This window comes from Opisthorchis viverrini (assembly GCF_000715545.1).
Source record: "Opisthorchis viverrini unplaced genomic scaffold opera_v5_223, whole genome shotgun sequence".
Taxonomy (NCBI): Eukaryota; Metazoa; Platyhelminthes; class Trematoda; order Opisthorchiida; family Opisthorchiidae; genus Opisthorchis; species Opisthorchis viverrini.
Genome location: NW_008751880.1, coordinates 685,598 through 700,563, shown reverse-complemented (window position 1 = coordinate 700,563; position 14,966 = coordinate 685,598). Strand labels below are relative to the sequence as shown.

Sequence of the window (14,966 nt, the reverse complement as noted above, 5' to 3'; positions counted from 1 at the left end):
GTTTTTTACCGTTGACCCAGCAAACACCCGGCGGGGACATAGTAAGAAATGTTTCAAGCTCAGGGCACACACATTCATTAGACAAATTTTTTTCTCATTTCGGGTAGTAGCTGCGTGGAGTGAACTTCCTCCAGCGGTTGTTCATGCTCCGTCTAGAACCCAGTTTACAGCACTATTATTTATTTATTTATGCAAATCCTCGCGCTGGCAAGCACACTGCCCCGCGCTGAGAACATAAAGAGCAGTGCTACACCCTTTTTTCACTTGTGCCTTTCAGGTGAACGACAGCCACTGACCGACAAGAACAAAACCGACCCGGGAAACTTGGGCAAAAGCCTCGAACCTGTATATCAATCCGTGAATCCATGAAGCTCAACAGTCCAAGGCTACGAGGTTTCAGCGGTAGTCTTAGAAGTTGGTTCAAATTGGCCAGCCTGATTACGCCAACTCTCCTGCTTTACCAGAATACCTGTTCTTGTACCTCGTTTTCCGAAATCCGCACTTCTCTTATCATCTGTCAGGTAGGATTATTGTTGTTTTGACTTCCCTAGTTTTGTTTTTATCCGCCACCTTTGAATTCTAACCATTTGACCTTGCTCCAGCTCGATTTTCCTCCCCCTTCAAAAAAGCAGAAGTGATTGTCCTTCCCTGTCCATCTAATTCGGATAATGCCCACCGTATATGCCACTGATCTTTTTCCATTCAATCACTGGCACCCACAAGCCTCGCAAGTCATGCTCTTATTCTGATTGTAACATTGTGCTTATGCCTGTGGTGGCGTGCCACACATCAGTTTAGAACATACATTATTATTATTATTATACACGACGTAATTTTGGCACAATTCGGTTGATGCGCGCCCCTCCTATTTGTATTTTTTCACAACCGTTTTCATCGGCCGCATACTGCCGTTCGCGACTGTCTACATCAGAACGTCTACATCGTTCTTCACGTGTGTCACTACTTCACAGTAGTCGGAATTACTAGCCCCCCTGAGCCGCACGCTTTTCGGGCTACACTCTTACACACGAGCTTTCTAAAGGATCTTTTTGAATTTTGTTCTCGTTTGTGTCTCTAATTTACATACAGCTGTCTAACTGCATCGTGTGAGTGATACCAGTTAACCAGAACGGACCTAATAATACACTTAGTCCACATTGGTCCTACCTTGCCACGATTCCTTCGATACTCCTAAGGAGCCCAACAACATCATGTCGAGAAGGGTACGTTAGCTACAGGACGAGGTGAGGATGACGATACCACGACCGCCATTCTCAATCTGACAACATCCCATTAGACCCCCGCATCTCCTGACCGAGCGTGCTGCATGCGCCAAAATGTCCCCCTCTATCCACCGAATCTGTGTCAGAACTTCAAACTTCATGCAAACTTAGTGTAATACCTGTTCGCTATGCGAATAATCCCAGTAACCTCCCCATATTACCGACAAGGAATTAGACACAGATGAAGATATAATCTCACCGGGTGCCCAGTACAGTGCGTGCTGGCTGTCACCACCACCACCAGCTACGATGAATGTCTTGGATTTGTCTAGTGAGATGCCTGCTGCCACATTTGTAGAGCCAAAGACCAACCTAAGCCATTTTTTCTTATCCGCGGTAGGACAGGAATATTTCTGCTTACTAAGTCCACGCATGCACGGGCAAAAACCAAGAAAACAACCCTGCAGTTTATATTACCACATTAAAAATAATAATGGTTGTGGACACTGGGATGGATGCGTCTGAACCGTCTCTCTAAGTAGATCCATTTATTTCGCTCCGTGAGTTTTGGTTTACCGGCAGAATTATTAAAATTGGCTTGACTCAAACCCTTAAAGTTAAGTCACTCCCCATGACGGATGTGAACTAGGTACAAGACTAGTGTGTAGCACTTCTAAACTGCTCTTTTTCATGCTCGGTATCACCTTCTTTTTTCCCATCATTATCAGTCACATCGCTGTACAAAAGTTTGTTTTAATGAAATACAACCGCTACCGCCCGCGCGTTGGCTCCAACGTGACTTTGAGACTTTTGCTGAGTGACTGTTGTTGTGACCGCCGGTTGGCTATATTTGACCGCTGCTAACACTAAACGTGAACAAACATTTCAGCTACAAACGCTGGACTAATATATTCACGCTTGTGGAATAATATTTCGATCACCGGAGATCTGGGATACCAGGAAGATAGAACTATTCTTGGTGTGGTGGTTCCACGGAATACGGAACTACGGAATCTCCTATTTTTGAACTGTGAGTCAAGATTTACTTGTATTTTTCTCTTTGTGACTTTGTATCTGGCTTACATCATTAATTTGTTCAGTTCACTAGAGACTCTATAGGACCGTTAACCACTACATAATTGGTGAGCCCGACGTGACTAATATATTCACGCTTGTGGAATAATATTAGTCCAGCGTTTGTAGCTGAAATGTTTGTTCACGTTTAGTGTTAGCAGCGGTCAAATATAGCCAACCGGCGGTCACAACAACAGTCACTCAGCAAAAGTCTCAAAGTCACGTTGAAACCAACGCGCGGGCGGCAGCGGTTGTATTTCATTAAAACAAACTTTTGTACAGCGATGTGACTGATAATGATGGGAAAAAAGAAGGTGATACTGGGCATGAAAAAGAGCAGTTTAGAAGTGCTACACGTGTAAAGGGGTAAACTTTGTTGATATGGGGGATTTTTCCCAAGTTTTATAGCGAAAGGGCTATAATGCAATGCAGCGTATAAGAGTAGGTCTGGTAGAACTTTGTTGGTTGAGTTCAGAGCCTTTTTTACACTCTCAAGATTGAGCGATGTGCCAAAAATGAACAAACGTCTACCTTGTGAAGTGTAATCCAGTTAAAATTTGATCATAGCCACATCACTCAAAACTTGAAGTCACTATATTACGATGCGCTTAACAACGCAAGGCAAAATTAGCCCCATAGATCTTAGCTTTGGTTGTTTTGATATTTGGAGGTTTCCCATTTCTGTCCCCCTCACTAGAAAGCAGGTAACCAGTCCCCGTGCACTGTCATCGGTTTCAGTCAGCAAGCGTTATTCATCGAAAAGAAACCCATGAGCGCTACCCTCGAACGCTGGTAGTGGGAGATTGTGAAGCTAATTATATTTTTCACTTATCAATTTTATGTGACCACTCCTGGGAAAGGCAGGTAGGAGTATGTGCGTTATGTTTGGTGTGACGAAATGGGTTCTGGTCTGATGCAGCCCAAACTTAGACGGAAGTGGCTATATTTTTGCCGCAGATGTAAGCCACGGGCTCCACAGAGTGCATTCAGGCTATCCCATGTGAAACATTTCCAACGTTTTCTAACAGAAATAAGATCAATTTTCCATCAAATACAGTGTATAGCATTGTCAGACAAGCGACATAACTGGGACAAGTCATAAGAAGCAGCCACAGACAGACAACACCGCTCTTTTATAGATTTTCTGTACCAGGCTCAGAACCACCGACGATGGGTGATGCAACCGAGCTACTGAGGGGTGGCGGGTGAATTAAAGCAACATGGTGCAGCCTAACAGGGTGACCACCTTTTAGGGCTTCCCTGACCATCACAAGAAGGTATTATTCCTCGTTCGTGCTACCAGATCTACGAGATGGCAAAAACCAGACAGTCACAACTGTGGGTTGTGCATAAACGGGGAGCTACAGCTGCCAGATATTTTTACGGTTAAGGAAAACCAGGCCAGAAAGCGGCTCGAACAAACATTACGCAAAGAGCCGCTAGAAAGAGCGTCTCGGTAAAGGCAAACAAAACGAAAGCTACCGATGGGACAGTGGAAATAGAATGTAGATTTTCAGTGTGTGCACAACGCTTAAAAGTTGGCGTGGGTCACCATGCCAAATATAAACGCACCGCCATTTTGTATATATCTGTGTAGTGGTTTGCGGTGCTATACAACAATTTCATCCATTAAGCATCATTAAACAGCCTATGTTTTGAAGCTTACAATGAGTTCTAGGGACAAAAAATTTTGACTTCATATCAGTTTATATAAATTAGAGCTAGGCGGAACAAAACACCTCAACTTCGAGCTGACAGAGCTATTTAGGGCATGGACCTGGCTGGAACGAGGCCTAAGTTGTCTGGTGTAAACATCAGGCCAATAACACCAAACTCAGGCTGAGCAAGCGTTTAAAAGGCAACCGTTGTTTGAAACAAATAGGGAAGCTAACGGAATATAATAATGTGATCCTCTCATTTTCCACTTAACTCTATGTTCTTCAAACTCAAATATACACTGGACCCTGTGCATAGAGGAGATCGGGGTTAGCTGTGTATTGGGCGGGCCAACAGCAGCATCACAAGTAAAGAAGTGGTCTACAAACTGTGGCAGAATGTGATGGTATACACTATTTCGAGGTTTCAGCGGAGATTGTTCCAGATGCGAACGTCGTAAACTAGGACGTAGTGACGTTGTTTGGCACGAGCCCCGGACCACGGTGAAAAGCCACCGGAGTTATATAATTTATGGCCAGGGCGTGTATTTACGTTTTGACTAGCCTCTACTCTAAAGGCTTTCCGGTGCAACAGCTGGTACAGGAGAGTTAAAATTAGCTAAACTTCTGAGCCATGGCGATTAAAGGCCCAAATTTACTCAACCGGGGCGGTAGGAAGAGGGCTGGACTTCGAAAACAACTTTTTGGCAGGTAAAAACCGGACGCCTTCAAGTGTCAGTCCTCAACTTTGGGCATGAAGTGAGGAAAATACTGGACGAAAATCATGTTTGATCACATGCATTGTTCAAAAATTGCGATCTTCGTCTCTTGAAAATAAAAGGGGCGTAATATTAGAAGGCAGTGCCACTTGCTCGAGCGACCTTGGACTGTACTTCATGGTAAAAGCTAAGGTACAGTGGTAAACGGGACCAAGCTGTTTGCTTTCTGCAGAACGAGTGACAAGGTTGCCAATTATTTTAAACGCATAAGCCGACGAGGAGTAGCAGCAGAAACTTATTTGAAACTTGGCAGAAGAGAAGCTTAGTAGGGAGGCGTTTGGCGAGCGAGTCACTGAGCCCAAGCCTTGCTGGATGTGGGGAAGAGCAAGAGCCTCTGCAGAGAGAAGAAATTTGGGGGCGATTTTTATCTCGTCTGCAAAAGGGAGGGACTTAATATAGGACACCACGTCCATAAGTCGTTGACGTACAGTAGGAAGAAAATGGAGCCTATTGCGCTCCCTTGAATGACTTCACTGTCGATCAATATTAGAACGGAGTGTTTGTCCCCATTTTGTGTTATTTGTGTCCGATTAGATAGGTAGGTGTCCCGGTGAAATAAGGACCCAGTGAAGCCGGCGGTTCTGAGGTTCCGTTATAAGGATTCCTGAGGGATATGGCCGAACGCTTCTTGGGTATCCAAATAGACTATACCAGGCATCCAAGGCTGCTGTGATTTTCCTAAGGAACTGAAGTTGGCAGCAACTTGCGGACCTATGAGACAAGTGTCATCATTTTTGCTCATTTATGACATTTATATCTAGAAATAGCCTGGCTAATAAGTTGCTGACCATACGTTCGCGGGTTCTCATTAACAGGGGATGTGGTGGATCCTTCTATGTTTACCAGTTGTTTGTCTAGATCCGGAGTTTAAAGGCGGGTGGATTATAGATTGTTTTTAACGAGAGGACGGTGTCAGAATTTATTGAGTTGGTAAAAAGAATAAGGGCATGAAGTTAACAGCTTGACCACCATGTCTCAGAACACGGGATGAAAGGACACCGGCATCCGCTACGGTGGAGGCCTTAAGGGTTCGAGGACGGGCAAAAACAGCAGCCAGAGAGGTGGTTAGTTTGCTGGAAGACGGGTAAATACATTGACCGCCAAAAGTTACGGAATTTGTGGCAAGGATCATAGATTTCAGTTTGGGGGGAAGATGACCAGAGGCAGCTAGCAAAGTATACGTTGGTACGGTCTGCTATCCTGATAGGATCGTTGATATGACAAGCTTTATCAGAACTTTGACTAGCGACCGAATGACTGGTTGTGGGTATTACACCAGTGCAGTGGTCGGATGAGTAATTCAGAGTAGGAAGGAACTCCGAGTGGGATGCTTTCCTCGTGCTATTCGATGGATATCCGCAGAGACTCATGTTCAACTGAGAACTTACTGATGAGATGTGTTAATAATAGTTCGATGCACTTTTGCATCAAAGAGTCCAGTAACTTATCATGGGAAAGACTGGGGGGAAAGTCTTATGAGAGGAACAAGGGGAAGAGAGGCTGATANGAGTTCAAATTTGCGTTTTGTTTTTGTCAAGAGACAGAAGTGGTCCTAATCGTGGGAAGCCACCAGGGATGAAAAAGCTTGTAAGATATTTGGAGAGGGATGATCTAGAGTAGGATTGTGGGGGCAGTTGAGTCCTACCTGATTGCATTGCAAGAAACTATGCGGCGATCGCTTCCGTCGAACCGGACCAACTGCAGCTGTAGCCATATGACTCTTGTTTGGGATTTTAAGTCTAGGGTATAAGAGCTGCGCGTGGGTCTACGTAGAATTTGGAATTATTACACCAGGTTAAACAGAAGGGGAGGCGCGCCACGTAGGGCCCGTAGTGGAATGCCAGGGGTTATCCGGCTGACCGAAGTAAACAGTAAACAGTAAACATTTAGACGAAAGAGTAGGGGCACGCACAAAGGAGATAGTACGGAACAATTAAGCAATATAGTCAGAGGAGTGGTTGGTGTTGGATATATTCAACCTACTGGTAGAGGTCGGTTGTTTTGGCTTGTGGAGATTAAGGTGGCCTCTAGAATCCCCTTCAGGGCAGAACCTTCAGTGAGAGTTTCACGAATTTCCGGCATGAAATTTCCGGCACAGCCACTACTTCTTATATTCTTCTTGTCAGAATGGCGGATATTATAGTCAGGGGTTGTAGTATCTCCATGTGGATTTTCAACTGAGAGCCATGGTTCGGCAAGGCGAAGCAGACTCGGCCATGCAGGGGAGCTAATGGTTCGGGAAGTATGGACTATTGGTACGAGCAAGCGGACATTAAAAGCATTATTGACGGGCTAATTAGCAAACGGACCGAACTAACCCCGAGCCAATCTCGCTCAAGGTGGGGTTCAGTATAAGGGAAATTGGGAAGTTACATGAAGTTACATGAAGCAGGGTTCCCTGGGCGGGCCTTTATATTCGGCGGAGGCTCATTTAGCAGTAGTTTTATGGGCCGAAATAGTGGATGATTAGTTCCGAATTCACGGGATAAACGAGGTAGGTAGGTGGAATATCATATTCAGTATGGGGTAGGAAATGCCTCTGAAATTGAGGCACGCAGTGGAGTGGAAAGTTGTCGGCCGTGTTGTCTACCGCACCGTCAGGGGAGTGAATGAGTTTATGGTGTGGAAAGAAATAATTAGTGTGGAGGGGTGAATGGCATCCGAAAATGGTGTTCAGGCGGACCAAAGTGAATGGCCAGAGTGATGGTAGCTTGTGGAGTTCAGAGATAACCTCCAGTCGTTGTGGATACCGGGTTTTACTAGGCATGCGGTACGTGTATTTTGACATGCTTGTTGAAGATCGTACGGGTGGGGCTGCACATGGCTTAGGAAGAAGCGGCGGTTGTGGAGGAGCACGTAACATCTGAAAAAGGATCTCAGGCAATAAGTATGAGGGGCAGAACTTGACATTAACCAAGGTTATGCAGCGACATTTTTGGGTTAGAGATCCCGCGCGGTTTGGGGAGCCACAAGTAAATTCGCGTACGATTCGGCTTATGGTTGAATTCGTAGGGGAAGGTCGAAGAGTGGGAGCAAAGGAAGTTAGTGTGGTAGAAGGCTTTATGATACCAGGCTTTGGCAGCAGGTGTTCAACCCTAAGGAAGCGCTTTGGTGGGGAAATTAGGAGCATCATCAGGCCAGGGGATCTAGTGCGACGGTTGGTGTTGCCATCTTCGACTGCAGCCTCAGATAGGGAATGACTTAACACCGCGTGGGTCAAATCAGCAATGAAGTTCGTTAGCTCAACTTGGGGTCATAGACGACCTAGGTAGGTGCCCAGGGGCAGAAGTGGAGGCCAGCTGTCGTGAGCGAAATCAGTAAGTCCTGTAGCCAACAAACGGGTTTGCTCGGCATCAGGGAACGAGCCAGTGCCCATATCTCGTGAGTTTTGACGAGAGGGCACTAAAGACTTGGAGGAAAAGCAGTGCTGGAGTATCAGGAATTTTGTGACCACACGACAGCTAAAGCACTAGGATGGCGGCTGGATCATTAAACGACTTAGACCTGGCTACACATTACGGGGAAGGCTAGCAACACAACAAAATTTGCTATGACAGCAGGCAGACCCATTAAGCTTCCGTTCGAAGCAGGGGGTTGTTGACTTTTGGGTGTATGTGCGTCAGTGATGATCCGATTTGCGTAATTGTCCAAGAAGTTGGTGCTATGGGAAGTCTGTGATTGAGTCACCAATTGGTTCACACTAAGAGTAGTGACTGCAGCAGACTGGCAAACGAAGAGGGCTCCGTTTGGCAATTTCAAGTGGTCCGCTTTGGAGATTTGGAGGATGGAAGTTCAATAAGCTGCATTTACAGCCGAGTAAGAGTGGCCTTGACCTTTACAGTTTGGAGTGTTCGGGAGAAGAGAAGGGCCTGGAACGTCAGTGGATGTAAGGCATCGTTCCAATTCCTAAATCACGTCAGCAGTGGGCAACGCAAGGATTCTTCCGGCTTTTTTAGCCGCTGGTCTGCGCAGGTAGTGTCTAGCATGTTACATGCTGTCAGGAAAGCAGTTTTGCACGCTCGAGCGGAATACACTAGGGGGCATTGCATATTAGGACTTGGTGACGGCATTTCGGGTGCTCACCAGTCCCGGAGGCAAGTGTGTCAATAAGAACTGAGGCTTCTGAAAAACCTGACGAATCGCATATTGCCTCAGGAGCTAGAAGCTAAGCAACTGGCTGTATGCTTCGAAAGGAACCTAGTTCATTCTACATTCTATGCATACGAGCTCTGAGATCTGCCAGGTCTGTGTGAACATAAAGTTCTTCTAGTAGGGGAGGGAAAGAGAGCTCCAAGTGGGACCGGCATGGAAATATCGGTTGATAATACCGAGCAGCCTGAAGTCACTCTATTGACTGGCTCTGAAAAGTGATGGGGGTGGGGTCTGGGTCTCTTGGCTGCGATGCGCTGCTTTGGACACAATGAGGAGGTGGATGAGGGTATTTAGGGTCTAATAACCGCCTGGGAGCTGACGGTAGTGATAGCATCATCTAAAAATTCGACTTTGATCGAAGGATATTTGCCAACCGAGCAATAAGGAGTGAATCTTACACTTCACCATCCCAGCTTCAGTCTTTGACAATAATGAGATAGGACAATTTTATTAGGATCGGGGAAGTGAATGACATACGTCGACAGGGATCCAAGGTTAGATGAGGTACAAACATTAAGGACGGACTGGGGAAAATAAGACAAAGCAATGGGCCTCAAATTATCAGGTGCACAAGTACGTGCAACCCTAACCAGATACTAAAGATCACGGGAGGGTCCGTTTACAAACGTAAGCACGAGTGCTCGATTTCGGTGTCCAAGACGGAAGCTCTTAGTTAACTCGAGGACACCAATATAGTCAAGTATGGGAATTTGCAAGTTATGGTGAAGACGGTAGAATTGATGTTGTTTTTTGTCGATCCACGCGGTGAGTATCTGCAAATAATGAGGCCTACACTAAAACCGGCGAGCGTGGGCCTCGAGGAAGCCTAATCAAGTGGGGAAGAGTCAGAGGAAAGGATAAGTACAATTACTGAGGTGGCGCTGTAAATAGGTAATTTATTGCCAGACAAGAATTACGTGATATGCTACGGAAGGGCTAGGGTACAACATATTTTTCTAGATCTGCGCAAGAAGTTCGAGTCGATGTTGGACATAATGTATTCTGTTTCTTTTTTCGGTCTACGCGCAGACGTTTTCCGCCAAGACAATTTATCGCAAAGACATTGTGTAAAAATGTGAGTTAGTTACCAAATTTTTTACAGGCACCTAGCAAATGGCCGACCATAAATTGAACTTGCTAAGCTGCAGGAATCTGTAGCTCTCCAGCGTCGTACACCAGCTTTCGAAAGTGGCTTGTTCGTCGGTTACATGAAGGGAAAGTGCCTCTTGTTTATATGCTGCTTGGAAACGATTGCATGACAACCATCTTATCACAAAAACCCTTGATAGTGGTGATCTCTATCTAATAAATTTTCTTGACGTAAGCGGATGCTGGATGTAGTACGTGCAAACGCTTTGGTATCATCTCGTCCGAATATTGTTTACATATGCTGGTCATGCTACCGGGCTTGATGCACTGAAAGGTGACCGCATTTTGCATCAACTTAGCAACGCAAAATAGTAAGCCTGTTTATCTTCAATTGCAGCGAGATAAAGGCATTTTGGAAACAACTGGCAATCAAAAGTTAATCATTGCGTACCACTACCATGCTATTACCCCAACTTGATAAGACGCCTTAAGGCGTGTAGACTGTAGCCTTTATACCGATGGCGAGTTTGCATTTTTTGTTAGCATTGTTGGGCAGTCAAGATTTACCGTTCTCCATCGCTGAACGCTAGTGTTCGTTTTTCCAATAACACGGAACTCAGATTTTTCCGTACATAGGTTTGCACAGAAAAGAGTTCACCCAACTTATTTGCAGCCTTAATGACGACGGTGGTCGCGGTATAATACCCTGTCTTGTTACATGGCGACCCTGGATTTATTGAGCACGATTACTGTGGTGTAATCTTACCACAGCATTCTGTGGGTGTTCGGGTTATCACCATGAGGTAGACTAGAAAACAGATGCCCTATTCTAGCAGTCAGACAGCGCGAAGCAACAAACAGATCTATCCATGAGTACAACCAAATGGAGGCATTTTCAGAATAAAAGTCACGCAAGGGAAACAGTGATACACACAACTGTTTTGCTGTATCGGGTGCGCGGCAAGGTTTCATCTTCACCGTTAAACTGATAGTGCCTTGATAGTGCCATCGGAAGAATTAGTGGGATTTGGAACGGCATGAGCAAAGAGTAAGGTAGAGTGGCCAATACTTTCGAGCTTTGGTAGAAATTAAACTGAATGTGACGTTTTCTTTGGTGTGTGCAACACGTCCGGCCGGGAAATAGTACTCATGTTGAAACGCGGGTAAGCCTTCAGACTGGGTATGACAGTCGCTGTACAATCATCGCGAAGTCACAACTGGGTCCGTTGGCAGCCCGTACTTGGGCGTCTTGGGTGGCAAAGAGTGGCTGGAAATCGAGGTCAATTAAAACCAGCACGGTCTGGCTGCAATGACGACGGTGGTCGCGGTATAATACCCTGTCTTGTTACATGGCGACCCTGGATTTATTGAGCACGATTACTGTGGTGTAATCTTACCACAGCATTCTGTGGGTGTTCGGGTTATCACCATGAGGTAGACTAGAAAACAGATGCCCTATTCTAGCAGTCAGACAGCGCGAAGCAACAAACAGATTCTATCCATGAGTACAACCAAATGGAGGCATTTTCAGAATAAAAGTCACGCAAGGGAAACAGTGATACACACAACTGTTTTGCTGTATCGGGTGCGCGGCAAGGTTTCATCTTCACCGTTAAACTGATAGTGCCTTGATAGTGCCATCGGAAGAATTAGTGGGATTTGGAACGGCATGAGCAAAGAGTAAGGTAGAGTGGCCAATAATTTCGAGCTTTGGTAGAAATTAAACTGAATGTGACGTTTTCTTTGGTGTGTGCAACACGTCCGGCCGGGAAATAGTACTCATGTTGAAACGCGGGTAAGCCTTCAGACTGGGTATGACAGTCGCTGTACAATCATCGCGAAGTCACAACTGGGTCCGTTGGCAGCCCGTACTTGGGCGTCTTGGGTGGCAAAGAGTGGCTGGAAATCGAGGTCAACTAAAACCAGCACGGTCTGGCTGCAGAGCAGTAAGCGGGATTCCGGCCTGGTAGGGGTTTCGTCGGCCCAAACAGGTGCTAGAACAGCGCTGTACGTAAAGGTGACCCACAATTTTAGTATTCCCGGACTTTCCATCCAACCCAGTTTACCGAGCTGTTCTCCCATACACACTTGCAAATCCAGCAATACAATACTACTGTAAACAAGTTCTAGGATTTAAAATGCGCGACCAGGACTTAAGGCATCTTAAGCTCACCTTGTGGACTCCTCAGGCTTCAGCACTGCCTCTAGATCGTAATTAGAAGTTTTGTGTCCTATTGAAAGCTACAGTAAGTCCGCTATTTCCTGAAAACTTCACAGCACTCACCGTTGATTAGTGAACAAGACGACGGAAACTTGATTTCAGTCTTATCCAATTCATCATAGAGGTTAATGTATGATATTTATGTAAATGACTTCATTTCAAAACATGAATGTGAGTGAAAAAGTGCAAAGCGTTTGTTATTTCGGGGGCACACAAGAGAGCTCTACTCACAAACAAAGTAGCGGTTTGCGAACTGGTTTACCTGTAGCGTGACAAATGAAGAATCTTTATCGAGTTTTAGCGTATATCACAGAGAAGTGCAGTACCGCGAAGTATCCAATGATCGGGCGGTTTTGTTGGTGGACAACGCAAATAAAATGAAGCTACATACGTCAAGTCTGTGCGACGGGGCTTTTTGTACACCGGACAAATATACATATCGTTTAACCGGTCTTTTGCAAATTCTTTGTCTTTCGCAACATCGAGTGCTTGTATATGAATGACCGGCATTGGTTCGTATAGTACCCTTGGCTTGGCTTCAGACAACCGCAAATTGCGACGATCAAAATCAGCCCCTTCCAGGAACAGCCCGTAAACATAAGCGCCCTCAGGTGGTGGTCGGTTAATATCATCTCTCATGACTTTCATCACCTCGTTCCACAAGATCACCGTATCCAGCGCCCAGCCTTTATGACTCCGAGTAACCTCTTGACGAATAGCTGTCAGAAAACCCTGAGGATTAAAGAACCCAGTCATCCAAAAACAGGACGGGCGTCCATCGTGCAACCATTCGGAGTATTGGTGGTTCCTTTCGACCAATTCTGTGAACCAGAATCCAAGGGTTGATGAGTCCCATGAGAGCTGAACAGTAGAAAACAAGGGCCAGTGGAGATGAAACCAAGGAACGAGGTATGTATGTCGTCTTGACTACAATATACTTAACTGATGGTGATGTGCGGATGAATAGTAGTTTGCAGTGCCAGGCTAAAAACAGTTGGGAATAAAATAGCCTGATGTTAAAGTAATTGGGGGGCAATCGCAACAACTTATTTCGCAAATTTTACCGGATTATTCTCATGATCTCAGTGTTTAGATGCATTCACATCCTAGCTGAATACTGCGAAAAGCAAGAGGGAGTCAGCAAACGGCCTGCTGAATTTAACATTTGAAATCTCGTTCTGACACACAGATATTCCGCAAATTCAGCCAAGTTCATGATTTCAGAACACCTCTGTTGTTGTATGAACAATACCCCAGAAGTTCAGACCGCATTGCTGTTTTAGAATCATGTATGTGTGGGAGGATGTCTGGCCGTTTAGCTGAAACTTTCCAAATACAGATACGTTCAACGAAGTGGTCGCATAGAAAATTTCATCTGATAGGAAAATCCTTCAGCATGAACGGCCAGATGTAGTTCGTCCAAAAATTTCATTTAATTTGACCTATACTGAGCCCTTGTGCTGATTTCACAGTGGCGTGGTTGGTCTTTTCAGTTAGCTAGGCATTTAGGTCACGAACCTCTCATCGCCAATCAAAGTAACCTCTTCAGCGTGTGTTTATGTAGCTCAGTAGATCGGATCAGTATTTTGGGTAGCGGTGAACGCAAAACAATAGTGGAAACCACCTTCACGTCACTCTCGTTTAAACAGTTCTCCTGTCCTGGCTATGGTGGAGTGGTGACAACACGCTTGACTCGCATGCTGAATATCCGGAGTTCAAACCTCGGCACCGCCAAAGACGCACTGCTGACGAGCTCTAACGAGAAGGAAACTCGAGTCCAGCGCTCCCCTTCTTTGGTGTGGACTCACCAGATAAAAACGCCAAAACAGGAGGAAAGTGTTCTAAAGAGATTGGTGTGGATGTGCACTCTAGAAATCCCGCAAACACCTTTAAACAACATCATTACACAAATACAAAAGAATATGGAAAGACCGTACAAGATTTTGAACTTCCGCATGAATTCACGCTTCGTCTTCTATGGAAAAATATATCAACAACTGAAAAGGATTCAACCTGCATATCTGATGCGAGCATTCATCTCTGAGTGGTAATATAGAATGTGGAACGTGTTCTATGCATAACTGACCTCAAGCTACGGTTGAGCCAATTAGGTGGCATTTTCAGCATGGAAAAATTTAGTACAGGATGCGAATATATCGCTATATCAGAAGGCATCAGCTTTACAACTGAACCAGAAAGAAACAATGGATTATCATCTTTGAAAGCACAGGTGAAGAGGAAGTTGGGTGGGTCTATGAAAACTTGATTGTAACGGACGAGGACACATACGGAGCAGATACTAAACTACCCCAGAAGTCACCGAATGTGGCACAATAAGCGGAGGCATTAAGTCACAACCTATTTGATGAAGATCTAGGATCAACTTCTATTTCGAGTGTCAGAGAAACATTATCCCAAAAGAAGAAACCTGAGCAATAGCAAAAAGCAACGGGAAGAAACAACTAAAGCGGTAATCCCTTTCCATAACAGGGAAGCCCCGGTAAGCCAGTTTCCAGACCGGAGACTGACGCTGACGAATGCAAGAGAAACAGCGTGACACAACCACTCGACTGCAGTACTTGTACCAACTTCTAGTTCGTCCTGTACTATACTAACAAGTCGAGAAGCGCTGTACGGCTGTTTTATTCTTATTGGGAATCATCAGCGTTGCGTATCTCAAGAAACTCCAGAGCCCCAAGCCCGCGACCTCCTGGCAAGTTGTTTTAACGCTCAACTGTTCGGCCACCAGAGCCCCAAGCCCGCGACCTCCTGG

General features: G+C 45.4%; 1 protein-coding gene across 1 annotated transcript in view; it reads right to left on the bottom strand.

Moving 5' to 3' along the window:
* Positions 1-12,490: 12,490 nt before the first annotated feature.
* The window catches only part of T265_08529 (hypothetical protein), a gene marked incomplete at both ends in the record, with an annotated part of 42,295 nt that continues 39,819 nt past the window's right edge, over positions 12,491-14,966 (bottom strand). The window contains one exon of the mRNA XM_009174358.1: positions 12,491-12,925. Within this exon, the coding sequence (XP_009172622.1) occupies positions 12,491-12,925 (435 nt within the window). The remainder of the gene's footprint in view (positions 12,926-14,966) is intronic.